The sequence below is a fragment of the Papaver somniferum genome, chromosome 3, assembly GCF_003573695.1.
Source record: "Papaver somniferum cultivar HN1 chromosome 3, ASM357369v1, whole genome shotgun sequence".
Taxonomy (NCBI): domain Eukaryota; kingdom Viridiplantae; phylum Streptophyta; class Magnoliopsida; order Ranunculales; family Papaveraceae; genus Papaver; species Papaver somniferum.
The window spans coordinates 95,345,863-95,365,919 of record NC_039360.1 but is presented as its reverse complement, the minus strand read 5'-3'; the positions used below and the strand labels follow the sequence as shown (position 1 = coordinate 95,365,919).

Here is a 20,057-nt window from a genome sequence, read left to right as displayed (position 1 = left end):
CAACATCAACTCAAGCTTTCACCAAAGACACCAACAACAATGGTTTTACCCAAAGACACCAACAACAAGTACTCCAAAGACACCAGCAACAACATCTGCAGTAGATTGATTTTTCCGATGAAGATTCAGAATGATCCAGATCGATTCCGACCCAAGATAAACTATTTCGATCATCTTTGTTACCCTAGTCACTTTTTGTATGAAAAACCTTGAGAAATAGATTGACCTACGGGTCATAACATCACTGCTCACAGTAGAGTTGTTATGTGATTTGGATATGTCACATTCAATCCAAATCAAACCATTTAAATTTGTCGTGTTTTTGTTCTTGTTACTTCTTAAACAATGAAATCATCAAGAAATAGTTAGATCTCTTCATCTAATCAAAATCAGTAACTGTTATGTTAAGTTGGTTGGTTGTGATTGTTGTTTATTCAGTCTCTTTGTAACTGCTGAAATTTCTAAGCCGAGTCGGTCTGTAACTCTATAATTTGATTCCAGATGGCTTTAATATAATTAAGGTTTTTCGAAATAAATAAATAAAATCTTTCCTATTACGTAAAACAAAAAAAATTACGTAAAAAAAATAAAAAATTAACCTTTCTAGTTTCTATACAGCAGGCTCAAGCCCATATTCTATCAGTCACCGGCCCAAACTTATACTCCCTGCCACTCAGTCCTCGGAATCTTGTAACCGACTAACTTCTCTCTCCTTTCTTTAGGTGGTTTAGCTATTACTTTGTTTTACTTTTTCGTTCTCAGGAATTGATTACGAATCCAACTAAATGATTATTTTTTCTTGTGTATTCAACGGATACAAAATTCTCCGTCCAGGGTCCTTCAAATGGCCCAGAATTTACGGTTTCTGTCCTTTTGTGTTCTTTATAGCTGGGCAAGTTGTTGTTATTTCCGAAGGACGAAGCAATTTTGCCCCAATTAAAAGGATTTTCATTTTCTACATTGAAGTCTTCTTTATTATACTTATTTTCAATTGTTATCAGTTTAGCTCAGATTTGATTAGGATTGTCACCCTAGTTGAATCAAACTCCTCCATTACTGTTAAAAACCCTTGTTGGGTTAGCCTGCATTTTGAGTTAAAAGGTAGAAGTTTAATAGTGAAATTGGTAACTTTAGGGTTCACTGCTTGCTCAATGATGAGTAATTTATCTTGTGGTCTATACAACGTCAAAGTACTTGCCAGAACGTTGATGAGATGACAATCATATCACCACCACCACCACCCAATTTGCTGGCTCATTTCCACCCCCAATATGTGACGGCCATGCCTGATGGTTGATGCCACCACTTGGAGCATAATCCACCATTAATATTATACGCGCTACCACCCAAGCACTTTGAGTTATCTCAAACTCCACCTAATGACCATGACATAGCAACCTCCGCCAGCAAATTACATCTTTCTGTGCTACCTGTTGGTACTAACTTCACTTTCGAATGACCATATTGACACCCTCATTGTTCTCTTATCATCACTGCCATCGTTCCATCAGCACCACCACCGGCACACATCATGAACTGCATGTTTTTATCTTATGAGCAAAAGCTAAATCGTTTCATATTGATAACATATAAACTGTTAGAATTTGGTATGAAACTAGAGTAGAGACTAAGAAAACAAAAGAAAAACAAATTACATGGTTAAGAGGTCTCTCATTGTATTCATTGATGGAACAATGTCTGTTTGTACACAGCCACCATAGTTACTATACATTATCGAACAATCATTAATTTCTTGGCGAGAGAGCTCGAGTTCTCATTTGGTGCCAAACTGCCCCCGTGTGAATCACGAGGAATACAGTAATGATGTTTCTCATCTAGGATGCAAATAACTGATTTAAGTGTTGGTGTTATCTTTCTGGTTGATGTGCATCTCTAAAAACTGTTCTATTTCTTGAAGTTTCAAAAACATATCCGTTTTCTCGGTTAATAAGAAACAGCTAAACCAAATGCACTACCATACACGTTTTCATGGGGATAAGTGGTTGTCCACTTGTCTTTACACTGCCAATCTGGCACCAAATACTTGATCATTTTGTTGATGCTACTTGTCTTCCCATATTCACTCAGTCTCATATGAGATTTTCTGTTATTTTGCATCTACAATCACATTACTCTCATACATTCTCCAAAAGGAGCTTTATCAAGTATTATAACTATAACGGTTACACTGCTACTGTTACTTATTGCTGCCGACTAACAAAGAAAGGTGCAGCAGAAAATAGCTGGTAAATTGACTGGTAATATTGTGAGTTGTGGTCATCTTGATAAAGTTTCCCAATCACCTTTTTCTGTTTCCAATCCTCTCTATTTTTGGTGTCTTTTATGTAAGGTGTATGTGTCTCCGTTATTCTTATAGTTTGTAATTTTAAGGAAGGGGACCAAAGGATTGTAAATTTGATCTTTACGCCTCCTCTTTTGAGGCTAAGAAATGATTTTAAGATACACTCCGTCCATTTCAAGAAATACGTTAAATTGAAAAGGTGAAAGTGTCACATATCCTAGTTCTTTTTTTTTGAAGAGGTGTTTGGGTGTAACAAAGAAACTAATTGAATTTGTATTCAACCAAAGAAGTTTGCTTTTTAGTTTTATTGAAATGATTTTCTGTTTTGCAAGAAACCATCAAAGTCATGCTATGTTTACGTTTACGGTGGTTAGTTTCTTGCTCCATCTTTTCAGATCGCAGAAGTTAGACTTTCAACACAAGTTTGAAACAAGAGAGAGAGAGTAGTGAAGAAGAAAAGTCTTCTGACAAAAGCTAAGAATTTGTTATATGCATTAGAGCATCCACAGTGGGCGAGTATAACCAAAAATTTGGGATGAGATCGTAACGCAGTGGGACGGAGTAAAGATTAATCCCCAGCCAAAGATCAAATCCCAGATCATATTTGGTCGCGACCAAATACCAAATCCTAATATAGTCGGGCGTAAATTTAAAGTACGCTTGTTGCTGGGCGGACACCCAACCATCCGCCCGTTCACTTACTCATCAGGCGGGCACCAAACCATCCGCCCCATTCAAAATGAAATTCATCAGGCGGACACCCAATCATCCGTCCGTTCACATTTCGTCAGGCGGACACCAAACCATCCGCCCCATTCAAAATGAAATTCATCAGGCGGACACCCAACCATCCGCCCGTTCACTTACTCATCAGACGGACACTAAACCATCCGCCCCATTCAAATTTCGGGCGTAAACCAATTTTACGCCCCATTCAAGCGTACACCAAATTGACGCCCGTTTTCGTGCGGTGATTAATTTTACGCGCGACCAAATTTGGTCTTCTCCCCATAACGTCACAGTACAGATTAAACTCATATTTAGTCTTTTTTTTTGGTCTTTGATCTTTGAGTTTAGTCGTACCATTGCAGTCGCTCTTAGATAAGTGAGAGATACTAGTTAATGCCAAACAGGGTAAAAAATGCTTGAACCCATTGTAAATAGGGCTGCACACTAACCGAACCGTAACCGCAACAACCGAACCGTAACCGCACCGAGCCGATGATCCCACGGTCGGTCACGGTTTTCATTTTAATAACCGTTAGATCTACGGTTCGGTCAACGGTTCTACCCATAACCGCACACTAACCGCACCGAAAAACCGATTATTGTAGGCCCTTGATTTATTTCTATTGTGATCAATCCTAACCGTCTAAAAAGAGTAAACCTAGACTATATTAACTGGAAACCCTAAAATTCTAAGCAGTTTCTTCATTTTTCATTTCTCTTCACTTCCTCTCACACACTGGGTTTCTCCAGTCGCCTCCTCCATCATCACCAGTGGCATATAATCGCCGCCTCCATCTCCATCAAGACTCAATAGCACCACCACCTCTATGATTCACCAAGAACACCATCAGCAGAACCTTCATCTTAATTCGATCGAACAACCGCTATCATATTTCTCTGGATGTTTTTCTGTGATGGATATAGTTACTTTTGATTTTTTTCTTAAATTTAGTTGATAGAAAACCCTAGATGCATGTATTAATCTTGAATAATGGTGTTTTTTTTTAGATTGTTGAAGTAATTAAAGGAGTCTATGAGTAATAGCTTGGGTTTTGATCTGAATGTTGAACTTGATGTTGTTGTTAATGAAAGATGACTGCAAAGGAGGAAGAGAATAACATATTGGATTTAAATCCAGATGTTAAAATTAATAATGATCAATAATTAAATTTGAATTTGTAAATTAATGTTCAATTAGAACTGATTACCTTGTGTATGGTAAACAAATTTCTTATAGAATTATTCTTCCCTTCATTAGAACATGTAGAAGTGATTTATGATTGGCATCGGTTAAAACCGATTGAAAAACCGTTTCAACTGTTCTGAATCGGATCGATTTTTAACCGAACCGATAGAAATACAGTTCGGTGACGGTTTCAAAAATGATAACCGCAGTGGCAACGGTTAGTTGAACGGTTTGGCATGTAACCGCACCGAACCGACGTTTGTGCACCCCTAATTGCAAACATCAACTTCACCTAACAAGTCGGTTAGGTATACCCAGACAAGCCCATTTGCTATTTTATCTTTGTTGTTGCTGCTCCTCCTAATCCCCCCAGATTAGGTTAACTTCCAGGTTGTAATTTCATTGTTAATACCGATTAGGAGAAACAGTCTCGGCATTTAAGCCAAGGAAAATGAAATACCAATGAATTTACGTAGAGGAGTTAGGTCTGAAGCAATCTTTATCATCATACATTGAATTTGAATTTGCAACATTGATTTAGCTTCATGGCTTTGTGAAATACTATAATCATCACTAGCATTACATGTGAATACTCTTTAAGACATTAGCCTCCTATCAAAAACACTTTGTACAGGCCTTACTAGCTGCTGGAACATAAAAATTATGGTCCATGGATTTACTTGTGAAGTAAATTTCTCCACCCATTTGTTAGCCAACCACATAAACCGCTGTTGTTTATATTGAGACCCCTAAAAAGTAGAAAGTTAGGCAGTCATTGAAGAAGGATTGCGTTTGTGGGTGTTTAATACTAGAAAAGCAAAGACGACCCACCTTTATGAAAGGAGAAGAAGAGAGGAGGAGAGGAAACAAAACAAAGAGAACCCACGAGAGAAAGAAAGAAGGAAGGAGAGGTAGACAGACAGAGAAGTAAAGGGACCACGAGCAAGGTATGAAAGCGATATCATCAACAGAAGTTTTATAGATAGAAGAAGAAACTCTTGTAGTATTAACAACAAAGTTACGTGTTTTTGCGTGTGAAACTAATAATAAAACCATTCAAAGTAAAACAAAGAGATAAGAAAAAAATGACAAGGAAAGTTAAAAACAAAAAAAAGATGGGGAATCAATAAACTAAGTGCTTGTTTTTTCTTTGTTGTTGTTTTTGTAATAGTGCTTGCTGGTGTAGGGTGCAATGCATCACCAATTGAGAAGAAGAAAAGAAAAGACCTTTAGGTATAGAGGTTGATTGTACCAATGTCATAAACCACCACCACTACCACCTCAACCCTATAAATTGACTTGTCTCTACTCTCCAAATCTCTATGACTTTATTTACTTAAGATTTTCTTATTAGATTATGCATTACTCAATAATGTTAATAATAATGGGATAATTAAAGCAAAACGTCATAGAAATACTACTATATAAAATACAAATGCGAATAGGATCAAATTCTCAACTTTCATCCCCCTTCCCATCCATATTTTTCTTCTTCAAATCCAAATCCAACTCTTTATTGTTGTTGGAGTTAGTGGGATGTCTCCAACACCCAACATTTTTTTGTTTAGTCGTGGCTTTTATTATATCCTTTAGATTCTGGATGAGAAAAAGATTGTACTCCTCCTCCTCTCCTCAGTAAGTAAAAATTACAAACACTTGTCTCTCATTCGTTTGCAAGTGGTGATTGGTTAGAGGCCAGCCAGCCAGCCAGCTGATAGACAAACTTGACCATCTAGCTTTCTTTGTTTCTTTCTTACTTTCTTGCTAAATTTTCTTCCAAACCCTTTTTATTATTTATGTTTAGCCCCCTTAATTTGAGTGTCATTTTGTATTTTCTTCATCTAGAGATTTTTTTTCTTTTTTCTTTCAAGCATAAAACACAAAGGTAAATTCAATTATGAAAAGATAAGAATATTAATTACTGAAGGTTCCGTTTTGCAAATTATGGAAAAAAATTGCAATTTTAAATTTTTGTTTGGACGAAATACAAAATAACTCCTAATTATTACACTCTCTCTATACATTCATTTGTTTCATTTCATTTCATTTCCAATAAATCAGAAAATTACTGTCCCTCTAATTTCTCCAACTTCAACCCCCCCTCTTCTCCCTCTGGTGGTCTGCTCTCTCTCTTGTTCATCTTCTTCAAGGGTTCCTTCTCCTTCTTCTTCTACTTTTCTCTTGACGATCCATCCATTGGTCGATTGTCTTTGTTTTCAACTAAACCTCATCATCCATCAGGTAGGTTTGTGATATACGTTTCTTCATCGATAGATGAGTTGTTAGCTGCTTGATTGATTAGCAATTTAGGTTTGATTTCTGCTAATACTTTTTCGAATGCAAATAGTGATTAGGGGAAATAAAGAACTCTGGGTTTAATTTCTTTTGGGTTTTCCTTTTGATTTTTCCCCATCTCTTTGTTAAAGGCTGTGTTTTTTTTTTCTTTCTTTTTTTTTGTGATTTTGAGTTCTGGGTTTGATTTTCCTCATGGATTTTAGGTAAAGTTTACATCTTTGGTGAAAATAAGATCGATTGATTTAGAAATGAAAAAAACGAAAGTTGTTTTTTTTTTTTTTTTTTTTTTTTTCTGAGGTTTGACTCTTGGTAAAAGGAAGGGGCTTCGTTGATGTTTGCTTCATTTTTATTTCCTTGTTTGATATTTCTCGCGCATGCAGTTGTACTGTTTATGTGATTGTGAATCCTAGCTACAGTTTGGATGACCTTATTGTGTTTAGACTTTGAATTTCACACTGAGAGAGTTCATGATTTGGGATTTTTTAGGTGTTTGAGCATCTGGTATTGATGCACCCATCTACCTATATGCTGAAGGTTGTAATAGATTTCCTGGCGATAGTTTCATTGCGAGCCTGCATTGTGTTTAACACACTAATATCCTTTAAAAAAAATTAGTCTGAGTCTGGGTTCTGGATTGTCATTTCATTTCTTATGACTGAACTGTAGGAGGATGCCTTTCTGAGAATGTAAATGATTTAGAATTGACTGAATCTCTCCTCTGCATTGCTTGTATAGGAAATTTGTTCCAGTGATGATTTTGGTCCTCAATTTTAACTGCGTGAGTGTTTTAATGTTAGCATTCTGATGGACTTATTTTTATGTGTTCATACAGGTTGCATGATATTGAGTTTGCTAATACAGCATTGTCCGTGAGTTACTGATTGTGGTAATACAATCTTTGCCACCTTCTGCTAACTTTTCGGAGCATATAAGCCTCAATGCAGGGACAAAGGAGTACCCTTGATTCTTTTACCGATACATTTGGGCTTGACCATGGAGCTAGTTCAAGTAATGCTGGTATGAATCAGCAACTATTTTGGAATGATGTGCTCAATCCAGTAGAAGGTGGTTATCAAGAATGCCCTCCAACCTTAGGTGAAGGTAGTGGAGATGTAAATGTGATTGGTCATGAAGGGAGGAGCTTGAGCAGTTGGAATTTAGGGGAAGCTAGTTCTAGTGACAGAACACGTGGCCATATGGTTCACAACGAAGCAAAAACAGAACATTTGTGGTCAAGAAACCATGCAGGATCTGGACCCAGTTTAGAAGAAAGGCGTCTTGAAGCAGCAAATACTATGTCTTTGGGAGGTGTTCATCTAAACTTAAATAACAATCTGTTGGGGAATGGGTCATTGTTCTCACAGGCATCCAGCTCTGATGAGATCCCACAGAACTTAAACTTAAATGCAGGATATACAAGCAACAATGCAGGTGGTAGTGGTGGGTTTATGGAACCAAGTTTACTTCATTCTGCTGCAAGCTCTGATCATTTTGGAACGGCTTCGGGAAGTGGTGGATATTTGGTAGATGAGGGTGATGCTAGACCTGGCTGTTCATTGGATGGTCGCCGTTTATCCTGCAAAAGGAAAACCCTTGAAGGAGGAGTTTCTGGCCAGTCATCATCCTTAGGAGGAAATTCCAGCCGTTATCAGCAAGCTGAAAACAGTTTATGGCATTCTTTTCCTCCCCGCTTTGATGCTGCGAGTAGCTCCGGCATTTCCACCCCGGCAATGACTCCACTCACCTTAAATCTTCCAGAGCCAGCAAATCCACAATCAGTGGTTGGTACAAGAGGTGCAAATCCTGCATTAAGTCTAGCAGGTAACGCTGAAACCTCACACAGAAATTTCCGAACGAGAACTAATTCTGCAAATCAACAGGATTTGGCCCCGTCAAATCCACCACCCACAGGCTATTCAGCAAGGCATTCTCATGGTTGGTCACCTCATCAATTATCTTCTAGAGCTCTACCGATTAGTCAGTCTTTGGACCTTAGGCCACCAGTAGCCAACGTGAGTTCGGAGAGTCGGTCTCAGACAACACATAGTCATGGTTTGCCGCGAAATGTTCACCCTTTCTCTTTCAACGGGACTCCAAGTTCAAGGTCTGGCAGCTCTTCAAGCTCAACTCTCATTCCTGGAGAGAGGCCTAATGCATCACGGGAGGGAGTACACCTTAGGATGCCAAGAAATATATCAGAACATCCTATGTTTGTAGCAGCTAGTGAGATGAGAAACTTGGCTCAAGAACCAACTAACTGGAGTTTAGCCAATGGGAGTTCAGCTACTCCTGGGAATTTGGCCTCTAATCCTCGGGTTGTGTCGAGCTCTGTGATTCATCCATCCCCTAGTTCTGCTTGGGCACCTCATCCAAATCCGACTTCTCAATATTCACAGAGGTTATCGGAAGTTGTTCGTCGGTCTTTGTTTCCATCTGCTGGCTCAGAGTCTGGGGCACCTAGTAGTACTTTCCCTCCATTACGTTCTGGTCCTTCTGCTTCCTCGCCAGAGGGGCCTCCTTCAACTGCAGCTGGTCAGCAGGGAAATCCACAGCCTTATTCTAGGTCAGCATTCTTGATGGATAGACAAGGTGATGGTGTTCCATTGTCCTTCCGATCTTTGGCTGCTGCTACCGAAGGAAGAAGTAGGCTGCTATCTGAGGTTCGTTTTCGACATGTATGTGCCTCTATCCTTAAACTCAGGTGTCAATTACGGTTTTAATTATCAGTTACAGTTGTCTGCATAGTGCTTTGTCATCTTTATGACTCTGTTAACTGTTTATTAGAGCATATACATGATTGACAACAACAAAAAAAATCATCAAGTTTTCTTATGAAGCAGTTTCATACATTTATTCTAACTATAGCATGCTACACCCGAAACGGTATTCTGTTTTTAGAATATATTAGAATCATGATGTTTATTCTCGTGTATTCAACAATTTTTAGCTATCGATGTACAAATATGACTGAATAAAGAGACTTTTCACTTGCATCTCTTAAAATGCCTTCAATATTCTGCTTATAGAGGATATCTAGATTGTTCTTTTCTCTATCTTCAGGTGAGACGTTTCTCTGTGGGACAATCTTTCTGAACTTACTTTTAATTGCCACTGTTGACAACCTATTGTGTTGCCATTGTGCAAATGTCAGCCAATGAGCTTTATCAAGGAACAAAGTTTCACTGTAACTTAGGTCTGCCTTGGGGGTTAGATTCTGAAGACAGTAAGAATAAGATTGCAATAACTGTCTGCTAATTATTAAATTACTACTTTGAAGAGATGCTGGAGGTAGATTAGTTGGCAGTTTGAGCCGTAATATGATGTTCAGAATATTGCTCATCTTCATATACTCACTTCCCTACACCTCTATTATTTTTACTATCGTGAATAGAGATTTATTGTGGCCAGCATCTAGGTCTTTCCATGTAGCTAACTATCTCATGTTACTTGCTACACAGATCCGAAATGTTCTGGATATGGTTCGCAGAGGTGGTGATGGCTTAAGATTTGAGGTATGTTATAAGTTTGTCATTATATTTTGTATGTCTAACATCGCCATATGAATCGTCTATGCAACTTACAATACACTGTTAATCCTATCAAACATACCTTTTATGATATCAAAGTGGTATCCTATTACTGTAGTGGTATCAAAGTGGCTTTTAGTTGGCAATATGTATTTACTTATCTTGACTCTACCAATGTGTGGCCCAATTTTGTGAAAATAGCTACTAGGGTAGTCTTGTAATCTCATTGGAGGGTATTTTAGCTGTACAGAAGTTCTGTTCAGTTTCTATACAAATATTCTTTATGTATTTGATCTAACACTTTTCATGATATCGCAGGATGTTATGATCCTCGATCAGTCAGTATTTTTTGGTGTAGCCGACTTGCATGATAGGCACAGAGACATGCGACTTGATGTTGATAATATGTCCTATGAGGTAAACATAAATCTTTGGTTGTGCACTTGTATATTTGTGAAATCTTTTATGTTTCTCAGTTTGCTCAACCTCTTTGAATATAGGAACTATTGGCATTGGAAGAACGCATAGGAGATGTAAGCACCGGTTTGAGTGAAGAAGTTATATCGAAGTGTTTGAAGAAACGGAAATTTTGTACAATTAGAATAAATGCTCCTTCAGAAATGGAACCTTGCTGTATTTGTCAGGTACGTGGTCCAATTTCAGTTGAAAAGCACTTCGATTTTTTTTTTTCACTCAGATGATATCTATTAACAACCTTGTGTGAAATTCAGGAAGAATATGTAGAAGGAGATGATCTTGGGACGTTGGAATGTGGACATGAGTTTCACGGTGGATGTGTTAAGCAGTGGCTGAAGCAAAAGAACTTGTGCCCTGTTTGTAAAACGACAGCGTTGGTTACATAGAGATTGAGAAGAATTTGAAGAAAAATAAGCCCTGACTAATCTTGGGCTTCTGTTATCTTCGTTACTCCTCTACCCAGATTTAGATAAAAATGAGAATGAGACTCTCTCGCCTCTGAATATCATTATTGTGATTCATCCAACACTTTGGTGGAAAATATCTTTGTTTTTCTTTTTTTCCTTGGTTTCATTTATCTTTTAATATTAATCCTCTTAGAGCATCTCCAATAGTGGTCTATAGAATTATATTTAGAGGTCTTATTTAGACCTTAATTCATTAGGGTGTAAACTTGTGGCAAAAATGAGGACCCATCGGCTTATAAACCATTTTTAGTACAAGGTTTAGATTTAAAATTTTAATTTCAAAATATTTATTATACTTATAAAAGTAAAGCTAAAACTTAAAATTATGGTGCTAGTATGATCTTCCATAACAAATATTCCTGGTCAAATTCTCACTTAGCACATAGTATATGAGACTTATGTTATTGTTGATTACAATGATGACATATATGCAGCTGAAGCTGAAAAGGTTTGAACAATAACTCAAGGAACAATTCAAGACTCTAATGTGGAAAGTGGAAGACACAATAAGCCAAGGAACAATTCAAGATTCTAATGTGGAAAGTGGAAACAGAGAAATAAGGGTGAAGAACAAAAGATCCAGAAATCAGACTGACAATCCAAGTGTGAAGAATTCTTCTCTTAGTGGTCCTGTGCTTGCCACTCACAGGTTGAACAAAAAAAAAATGTTGATACACAGCGGATGTTGAAATGGGCGAGAGCGATACTCGGAGCACTCTTCAACCCATCAAGAGGGTTCTGCAAATTTTCTTTTCTAAAACATAAGGTCTCAAAGCCATCTGAAAGAACGCTGATTTTGGGCATATCAAAATCTTTCAAGGCATATTCAATAAAGATAAAAAGGGTTGTGAAATAGCAAAATCAGATATCCCCTTAACCCAAATTTTTTTAAATGGCAAATCTACCCTTTACGTATTAGTGTTAGTAATCTGGATTAGTGATTAAATATTTTGATTAGTGATTAAGATATTTTCAGAATTATAAAGGTTGTTTAGATGAAAAAATTTGTGGGAAAAAAAATCAAAGTTTTGGTTAAGAAGGAGAGAAAGAGAAGGAGAAAGTGAGAAAATTTTATTCTTGATTCAATGGAGGATGAGGAGGGTCATAATTCATATAAAAAACCTAGGAAAATACATATCAACTACAACAATGATTCCCAAATGGCTGATTTCTTAGATTATGAGAATGATTTTACACAAACTCAAACTCAAGCTCAAACTCAAACACAAACTCAAGATGATGATTTTTATGAGCCAAATCCAAATGATGAGCACATATATGAGGAACCCAATGCTTCTAATACACAGGTACACTTCTATCTTATGCTCAATCTCACTTCTATAGCTACAAATTATCAAAAGTTTGGATTTTTGCTTCATGGTTCGGCGAACCAGGTTGAGGTTCGGCTCACATCTATGAGCCGAATCAACCAAATGATGAACGGTTCGGCTCACTGAATCTGTTTACAGCATGCGTCGAACCTATAATTTTCAATTCTCACCCTTTTGCTAGATACTAGTTCGGCTTATATAAAAGTTTCATAGTAAGCCGAACAACATCCTGCATAGCCCGGAATAAGAAAATTAATGGTTCGGATTATATTCATAATAACGTATAAGCCGAAACCTATAAATGTTTAAGGTTCAGCACATAATTTCATTATCGTGTGAGCCGAACATAAATTTGTTAATTTTTGGGTTAAAATATTGAGTGTGGTTCGGCACATATTTAGAATATCGTATAAGCCGAAACCTGTAAATGTTCATGATTCAACACATAATATGATTATCGAATGAGCCGAACCTTGCTATTATAATTCTTTTCTAGTATTTAACCTTGTGATATTCTTTGTAGATCGTGGTTGGACCCATGAAAAATCAACCTGATCCAGTAGACATGACTCACGAGGATACCAAGGATCACTTTTAAAATGATTTGGTATGTAAGAACTTTTTGTTTACCTTAATGCTGTCGGAATATTCCAAAGTTTTTCTTACAAATTATTTGTTTTGGAATGAACGTAGACATGGAAAACTAAACCCGAAGTTCTTGATTGTCTTGAGGAACATGCGATGAAGATAAATTGTGTACTAGTTAAAGGACAACAAAGCCGATGGGATCAGTTTGAAATGATTTGTGAGCGTAGTGAAACCGGCGCTAGCAAGGTTAAAAAGGGTACCGTATATGTTGGGAATACCGGGAGAAAGAATAGGACGAAGACGAAGAAAAGAAATTGCCCTTTCAAGATCGTTTTCAACCTCAAGAATAAGACCATGAAGAAAGAAGATCAATATTGGATAATGAATAAAGATATGGATTGTCGTCATAACCACCCACGTCCCAAAGACCTTCATGGACATGCGAAAGTAGCGCGACTCAAACCCGACGAGGTGCTAGAAGTGGATAAAATGACACGAGCATGTTTTCCACCTTCTAGGATTCTTAGCAAACTGAAGGCGGACAACAAAAATAACAAGTCGACTATGCAAACTATCTACAATGCAAGACAAAAGATTAGAAGACTCAATTTGCAAGGTAGGATGGTGATGCAACAAGTAATGTGGTTAGGGGTGAAGAATAACTACGCTTACCAAAAGAAGTTGGATGACTTCGGTCAAGTCACACCCTTTTCCTTGCCCACCCGGAATGCGCCCAATTGGGTTTATGCTTCCCACAAGTTATTATATTGGATTGCACGTACAAGACTAATAAATATGAGATGTCGTTGATGAACATTGTGGGGCATACTTCGACAAAGGCACCGTTCACCGTGGCTTTTTGTTTCATGAAAAACGAGAAGAAAGAGAGTTATGTTTGGGGGTTAGAACAATTGAAGTTAATCTTCCGGAGGGTGCTCTTCCTAAAGTGTTCGTTTCCGATCAAGATTCATCGTTGATGTATACTATTAAGAAGGTATTTCCAGATGCATTCAATTTTCTTTGTACGTTTCACATATGGTGCAATGTGAGGAAAAAATGCCAACAGATAATTCAACCACTTAAGTTGAAAGAATTAGAGAATATTGCTAAGCTACCGTTGGAGACACGAGTAAAGAAAAAGAAGGAATTATTGAAAGCATATGAACATAATGAGATGTTATGGGCTTCTTTCCAAGGCGAATGTGAAGCTTTGATATGGTCAACCACCGAGGATGTCTATGAAGAAAATTTTAAAATGCTTATTAATCATTGGAAGACCGCCTACCCCGATGTCATTAGATGTGTTGGAACCTAATAAAGAAAGGTTTGTGAGTTGTTTCACAAATCGACATAAACACTTCGACAACCAAGCCACAAGTATGGTAGAGTCGGCTCATTAACGGTTGAAGAAGAACCTTTTTGGTTGTGTTGACACTTTTGTCACGATTTTTGATGCAATTGATGAATATTTCAAAAGTGATGTTGTGAGAACTAAAGCCGCGTTCGAGCATGACCTTATGTTTAGACACAAGAATTATGGTAGTAATTGGCTACGGGAATTAACTTATAGAGTCTCCCATCTATGCATCGACTTGTTGATGAAAGAAGTGGATTTGATTAAGACGTTAGGCGCCACCTTGGAGGAAGAGTGTGTTTGTACAATGAAGACATCTATGGGACTTCAATGCCGCCATTCCTCTAGAGCTCGATCTTCAATCTCAGAGTTTGTTTCACCCTTGAGACGATATAGACTCACAATCGGAACTAAAGCTATAAAGTCTTTGACCATTTCTTTAATAGTTTCAATTCGGCAAAACAAGGCCGCCCTATCCCGGTTGTGAGGATTACCCTTTTCGGTGCTGAAGGCTTCATGAATTCTAACCAAGTAGTACATACTCATCAAACCCTTGATTCGTCGTTCTTCACCCTTATTTGGATAGTATGCTACGTAATTAGTGCAAAGAGACAAATCTTCTTTACCAATTGGAGATAATTAACATTTACCTTGTTTCTGGTAAGGTCAGGAAAGATATCTCTGCCAACAGTATAAAGCAAGTATGCGGTTCCGGTTTGCTTCACTTTGATCTCGTCCATTACCAACACTCCCTGCTTTACTTTCTCCTTTGTGTTCTCAAATTCCTTTTTCAAGTTAGTTAGCTTGATCTTCTTATTCCTTCCACCAGGTATGCAAACGGAATCGACATCTCTAACGGATCGACAAAACTCCAACTCAGTTTTGTATGAACTCCAACCAAGATATTCCTCGAACAACTTGTACAGCTCTTCCCAACTCATGTCATAATAATCATCATCCACGCTTCTACCCCTTGCTTTAAGGCCTGTAATCTTACTCGCTTCATCAAGAGAGACTGTCATCTCTCCAAAAGGTAATTGAAATGTGTAAGTCTCTGTACAAAATCTCTCAGCAAAACAGGAGGTTGTCACACTATCATAATCTTGATGTCCATATTGAATGGCAGGCCATAAAGCAGAGGATTGTACATAAGCAACCACCTCATCAACCTCTTCAGAAAGATTCCATTCCACTGCCCTCCGGTGTCTCAATACTCGGATTTCACGGTTGTGATCAGGAGTCTCATAAATCTTTTTTGCCCAAGATTCGGCGTAACCAATCAACACATTTCCTCCATCTTCCGGAAGACCATGAGGCTCACCATCCTATCTAGGTGAAACTACATCATCTTCATCAGGAATGTGAAAACCTGTAGCCCGTTGTTCTGCAACTTTGTCCACTGACTCTGGTTGTGCAACCTTCTTACTTTTCTCGGGTTTTCTTTGGGGTTGTGTTTCTTGAATATCATCAACTTCTTCATCATCATAAATTCCTTCTTCTTGTACTCCAACTTCTTCATAATCAACTATGTTAGTTCCTTTACTGTTCGCTCCCAATTTTTTCTTACCTCCTCCTCGAGGATCAGGAGTTTTAGAAGTAGAAGGTGTCACCTCCATCCTCTTCTTCTTTTTAGCTGCATTGGTCCTGACACAATTATGAAAGTTATAAGTATGTTTCGAACAACAACGGGATACAAACTATATGAAATATGGATTTGAAATGCCAAAAACTTGTCAACAAATAAGAAGGCTCGGCTTACCCTAAATAACACATATGAGCAGAACCATGTCTTGAAATTTTCATGGGCTTACACAGAGGGTGGATCGGCTCATACTACAAAATAATTATAAGTCGATCTTTTATATTCGGCGCACAACTTATGCTGTCGAATAAGCCGAACCTATGATTATGAACTCAAACATGTATTCGGCGCAGAATGATATCATATAAATAAGTCGATCCTATACACTTGAAATTTATGGAATTTTATCAATGACATTCGGCGCAACCCTAATACTATCGAATAAGCCGAATCTACACTTATGAGTTGAAACATTTATTCGGCGCAAAATGGTGTCACGTAAATAAGCCGATCCTACAATGCAGAATTCATGAAATTTAAACAACATTAATCGGCGCAAAACTAATACAACCATACAAGCCGATCCTAAGCACATGCAAATATTCTGAAATTCAAACAACATTTATTCGACACAAAACTAATACTACCATATAAGCCGATCCTAAGCACATGCAAGTATTCTGAAATTCAAACAACATTTATTCGGCACAAAACTAATACTACCATATAAGCCGATCCTAAGCACATGCATAATTTCTAAAATTCACAAAAAATATTCGGCACAAAACTAACACCATCGAATAAGCCGATCCTCAATATTAGGCTCCGTGTCATTAAGTTCAGCTGAAAACGGATTTCAGATTTACGCCGAGCCGTTCATATGCACCTTCAGGGTTCAGTTTGAAGAACAGCTCGGCGCACATCTAAAATTCTTTTTACGCCGAACCATACACTGTAACCGCCGCACAAACACGTTTTTGACGAATTAAATCTATCATACCAATCAAAAACATCAAATATGAGATGATTTTGTAGAACTCACTTTCTTATTCTCATTTCCGGAGTTGGTTCTTCTTCAATCTCTTCTTCTGGTTGATTTTGTGGTTGATTTTGAGTTTGTTCTTCACTCTCTAAATCTTCTTCTTCTTCAATAGGTTGTTCAATCGATCGATTAGAACGAGATACTGGCTTACGACGACCCATTATATAGATGAGTTTAATCGTCGACTAAATTTTCACGAATCGACGATTAAATTTCCGCGATGATACGATGAAAAAAAAACCAGTGGTGGGTTCGGCTGTGGAGGAGGAAGAAGAAGAAGGGATTGAATGAAACTGATTTTAGGATTAAAGATTATAGATTTTTGTATCATGATTAGGGATAGATTAGTAATTTAAAAAGATTTAAGGGCATATAGATAATTGAACTACCCATAGGATATTCCTTATAAGATCACCCAAATTAGAACTAGTCCTTTGTATGCCTAGTAAGATTTTGGTATGCCCAAAATCGGGATTCATCTAAAATGGGACATAGCTCTCTCAAAGCCACAAATAAGGTCTAAACCATCAGTTACCCACCAAAAATAATAATAGCTGATAATTAACTTGATATGTAGTGTGTAGTTAACAAGGCATTCTCAAATTTGGGCACTGATTCTGTAAAGCCACAGTCTCATTAACTTGGGGCTTTTATGACTAGTCGTACCGCACTACTACTGCCACTGCGACTAGAGTACTGTCCATCTGTTTTATTACTACTAATTTAGACGACTGACTTCCTAATCTTCCTATCGAATCTCCTGTATCATGATCTCAAACCATTTTGATTTAGATAGATTTGTGACTTTGACCCAAAATCACTTTTGACTGATTAATTACGTTATTGTAATATTATGCAAACACTATTCACCCACGTATATCTAACGGATAATAATACTAAAGCAATCTCGTACATCCAGAATAAACAAATGACACGTATAAACATGCTCTCTGCATGCAACAATTGTAGGAGTAGGACCATGCCCTGGCGGTTTACACTTACAGAGGCTGATGATGATGAATGAGAAGACATCGAACATGGCAAAGATCTAATCATAACCGCTATCTACACTCTCTAGTAAGCAACACATGAAACGTATATGAACAGTCAAAATATAACTTGCTATCTTTCAAGAGACTCACGTATACTGTAATGATTTGTAATAATTTCCACTGGCAACGTTATTTTATGGATACAGCACGGTAACGTTATAGAGACGCTTATTCTTGCCAGGATTTGTTATGTTACTACTTACCTGTAGTGGCCTCGCATGACATTTGCAAGCAGTAAATCAGTCGTTAAGCTTTCTCAAGGAGTGTGTATTCCTATCTAATCGTTAATGATCGTATTACCTAAAAATGACTAGCCCGTACCCGGGCAACGCACACCATTTTACATCGGAAAAGAAAACATCAGAAATCGGTTTTCAAGTAAATTTACAAATTGTGACTAATGAGTAGATGCTAGTACAAATGTATCGGTCATGCATGGTTAATGCATAGCGTCTGCAAGGAGGATAAATCAATTGGAAGCCGTTTATATATAGCTAGGAATAGGGAATAGGATGCAATGCAAGCTAGTCTAGAGCGTAAATGTGAAGGAGAAAGACAACCGTGCACTTATTGTGTTTGTCTATGGGTTGGTTGTTAGGAAGTGAAGTATAAAGCCCATAGCGGTGTCAGGTTCCGCTAGTCATTAGTTGCATCTAGGGGAAAACTCTAAGAAGTAAACAAAAGATATTATTTAGCGCCGGAATCCAGAGGAATATGCTGCGGCACTAGAAAACTCGTGCAGTAAATGGTCACAGTTTCTGCTTTGGCCGGATCACGGATGATAAATTGATACTGTTTATCATGCACATTATTAGCAATAATAATCTTTTATAAGGGACAAATCTCATTTAGGGATACGGTTGTCATTCAAAAGGTAATGGAATGCAACAACATGTCAAATACAAATACATATAGGGTCCTACATACCATGCTCTGTTTTGTTATTTTCGTTCTAGTTTTCGAAGTGGGATACTGGAGATTCGGAAATCTGATTATGTAAAATCAATCCGCATCATTTCATTGGTTTGGACTCTGGAGGATAGCTGGATAATCCTCCGGAATATAATCACCATTTCATAAACGCTCAATTTTACATACATAAATTCACCGCAGGACAACCAACTTCTAGTAAAGTAAAAATTTAGAAAGATACAAAATGCTCGTCCTCGTTTTAAGAGTAAAATGCCCGGATGCCAATATGAAAACTTTCAAACCCGTTCAACATCTTTTCTTTCTTTCTTTCTTTCTTTCTTTCTTTCCTTCACTCTTTGGTGTGTGATTTGATTTTCGTGTGGATGTAGACGTTACTTTGTAAAGTCAAGTGATTGTGTGTAAAAGTATGCCTTTGGGGGGTGTCGGTCACGTAAACAACACGTGTTACATTTTTCGAGCATACTAAATAATCTGACATCTCCCTATCCCTCTTTTTCTCTTTTTGCCCATCCTCTGATCTTGATGTGTCTTTTGAAACCGTTGGATTTGGATTTTGAGTCTTAAGAAATGATCATCACTCTTTCTATATTAAGCAAACCAGACAAGTGGAACCTATAATTAGCGGAGAAAGGTTGTTATTTATTTTTGGTACTAGGTATCTTTTATGGAGTCTGGCTTCCGCGAGCATTCAACCCCTCGCAGCTGCATCGAAAGCGCATTAAAGGTTATCCCGTGCCTTCGACGCATTTGAAAAGGTGAAATATATGACCGCACAACAACTGTCCATGGATATGTGATCCCATTTGTGGCTAGTTGCTAACTTGGCAATTGCCACGGAATTGTGGAAGATGCACAATAAGGTGTATTTCGAGGATTTTAAGATGCATTGGCTAGGTTTTAAAGGTAGAGTTTATCAGGTTATTCGTGATAACTAGATTAGAATGAAGGGTCACATGTATAACACGCAAAAGGACTTTCGCATCTTGAATTATTTCAGGGTGCAACATAGATCGAGCAAGTTTTCAGCGCCAAAAGAGGCTAGTTGATTTCCCCCAATCCTGGTGAAACAATAATATGCTGTGATGGTGCCTTTCGTGGTAACCCAGGCCAAGCTGGAGCTGGTGTTACTTTTAGAGATGTTGATGCAGCTGTTCTTGGAGTTCTTTCTGTTGGCTTTGGCTTTCAAACCAAC

General features: G+C 37.8%; 1 protein-coding gene across 2 annotated transcripts; it reads left to right on the top strand.

Moving 5' to 3' along the window:
* The first annotated feature begins 6,092 nt into the window (after window positions 1-6,092).
* LOC113356867 (probable E3 ubiquitin-protein ligase HIP1) lies at window positions 6,093-11,120 on the top strand. Of its 2 annotated transcripts, none has more exons than XM_026600099.1 (6): window positions 6,093-6,458; window positions 7,345-9,172; window positions 9,971-10,024; window positions 10,358-10,456; window positions 10,540-10,683; window positions 10,771-11,120. In XM_026600099.1, the coding sequence occupies exons 2-6, from the start codon at window positions 7,451-7,453 to the stop codon at window positions 10,900-10,902; spliced, it is 2,151 nt and encodes a 716-aa protein (XP_026455884.1). In that variant the 5' UTR covers window positions 6,093-6,458; window positions 7,345-7,450; the 3' UTR covers window positions 10,903-11,120. The 2 variants fall into 2 exon arrangements, with proteins under 2 accessions (XP_026455884.1, XP_026455883.1); XM_026600098.1 differs by having other exon boundaries at window positions 6,112-6,458; window positions 7,345-9,187.
* The last annotated feature ends 8,937 nt before the right edge of the window (window positions 11,121-20,057 follow it).

What these genes read in the sequence shown, in the direction of transcription:
- LOC113356867 (XM_026600098.1), top strand. Translation starts at nt 7,451, where the DNA reads ATGCAGGGACAAAGGAGTACCCTTGATTCTTTTACCGATACATTTGGG. An exon ending in CTGAGGTTCGTTTTCGACAT is followed by an intron (nt 9,188 to 9,970) that starts GTATGTGCCTCT and finishes CTTGCTACACAG; the next exon opens with ATCCGAAATGTTCTGGATAT. An exon ending in AACCTTGCTGTATTTGTCAG is followed by an intron (nt 10,684 to 10,770) that starts GTACGTGGTCCA and finishes TGTGAAATTCAG; the next exon opens with GAAGAATATGTAGAAGGAGA.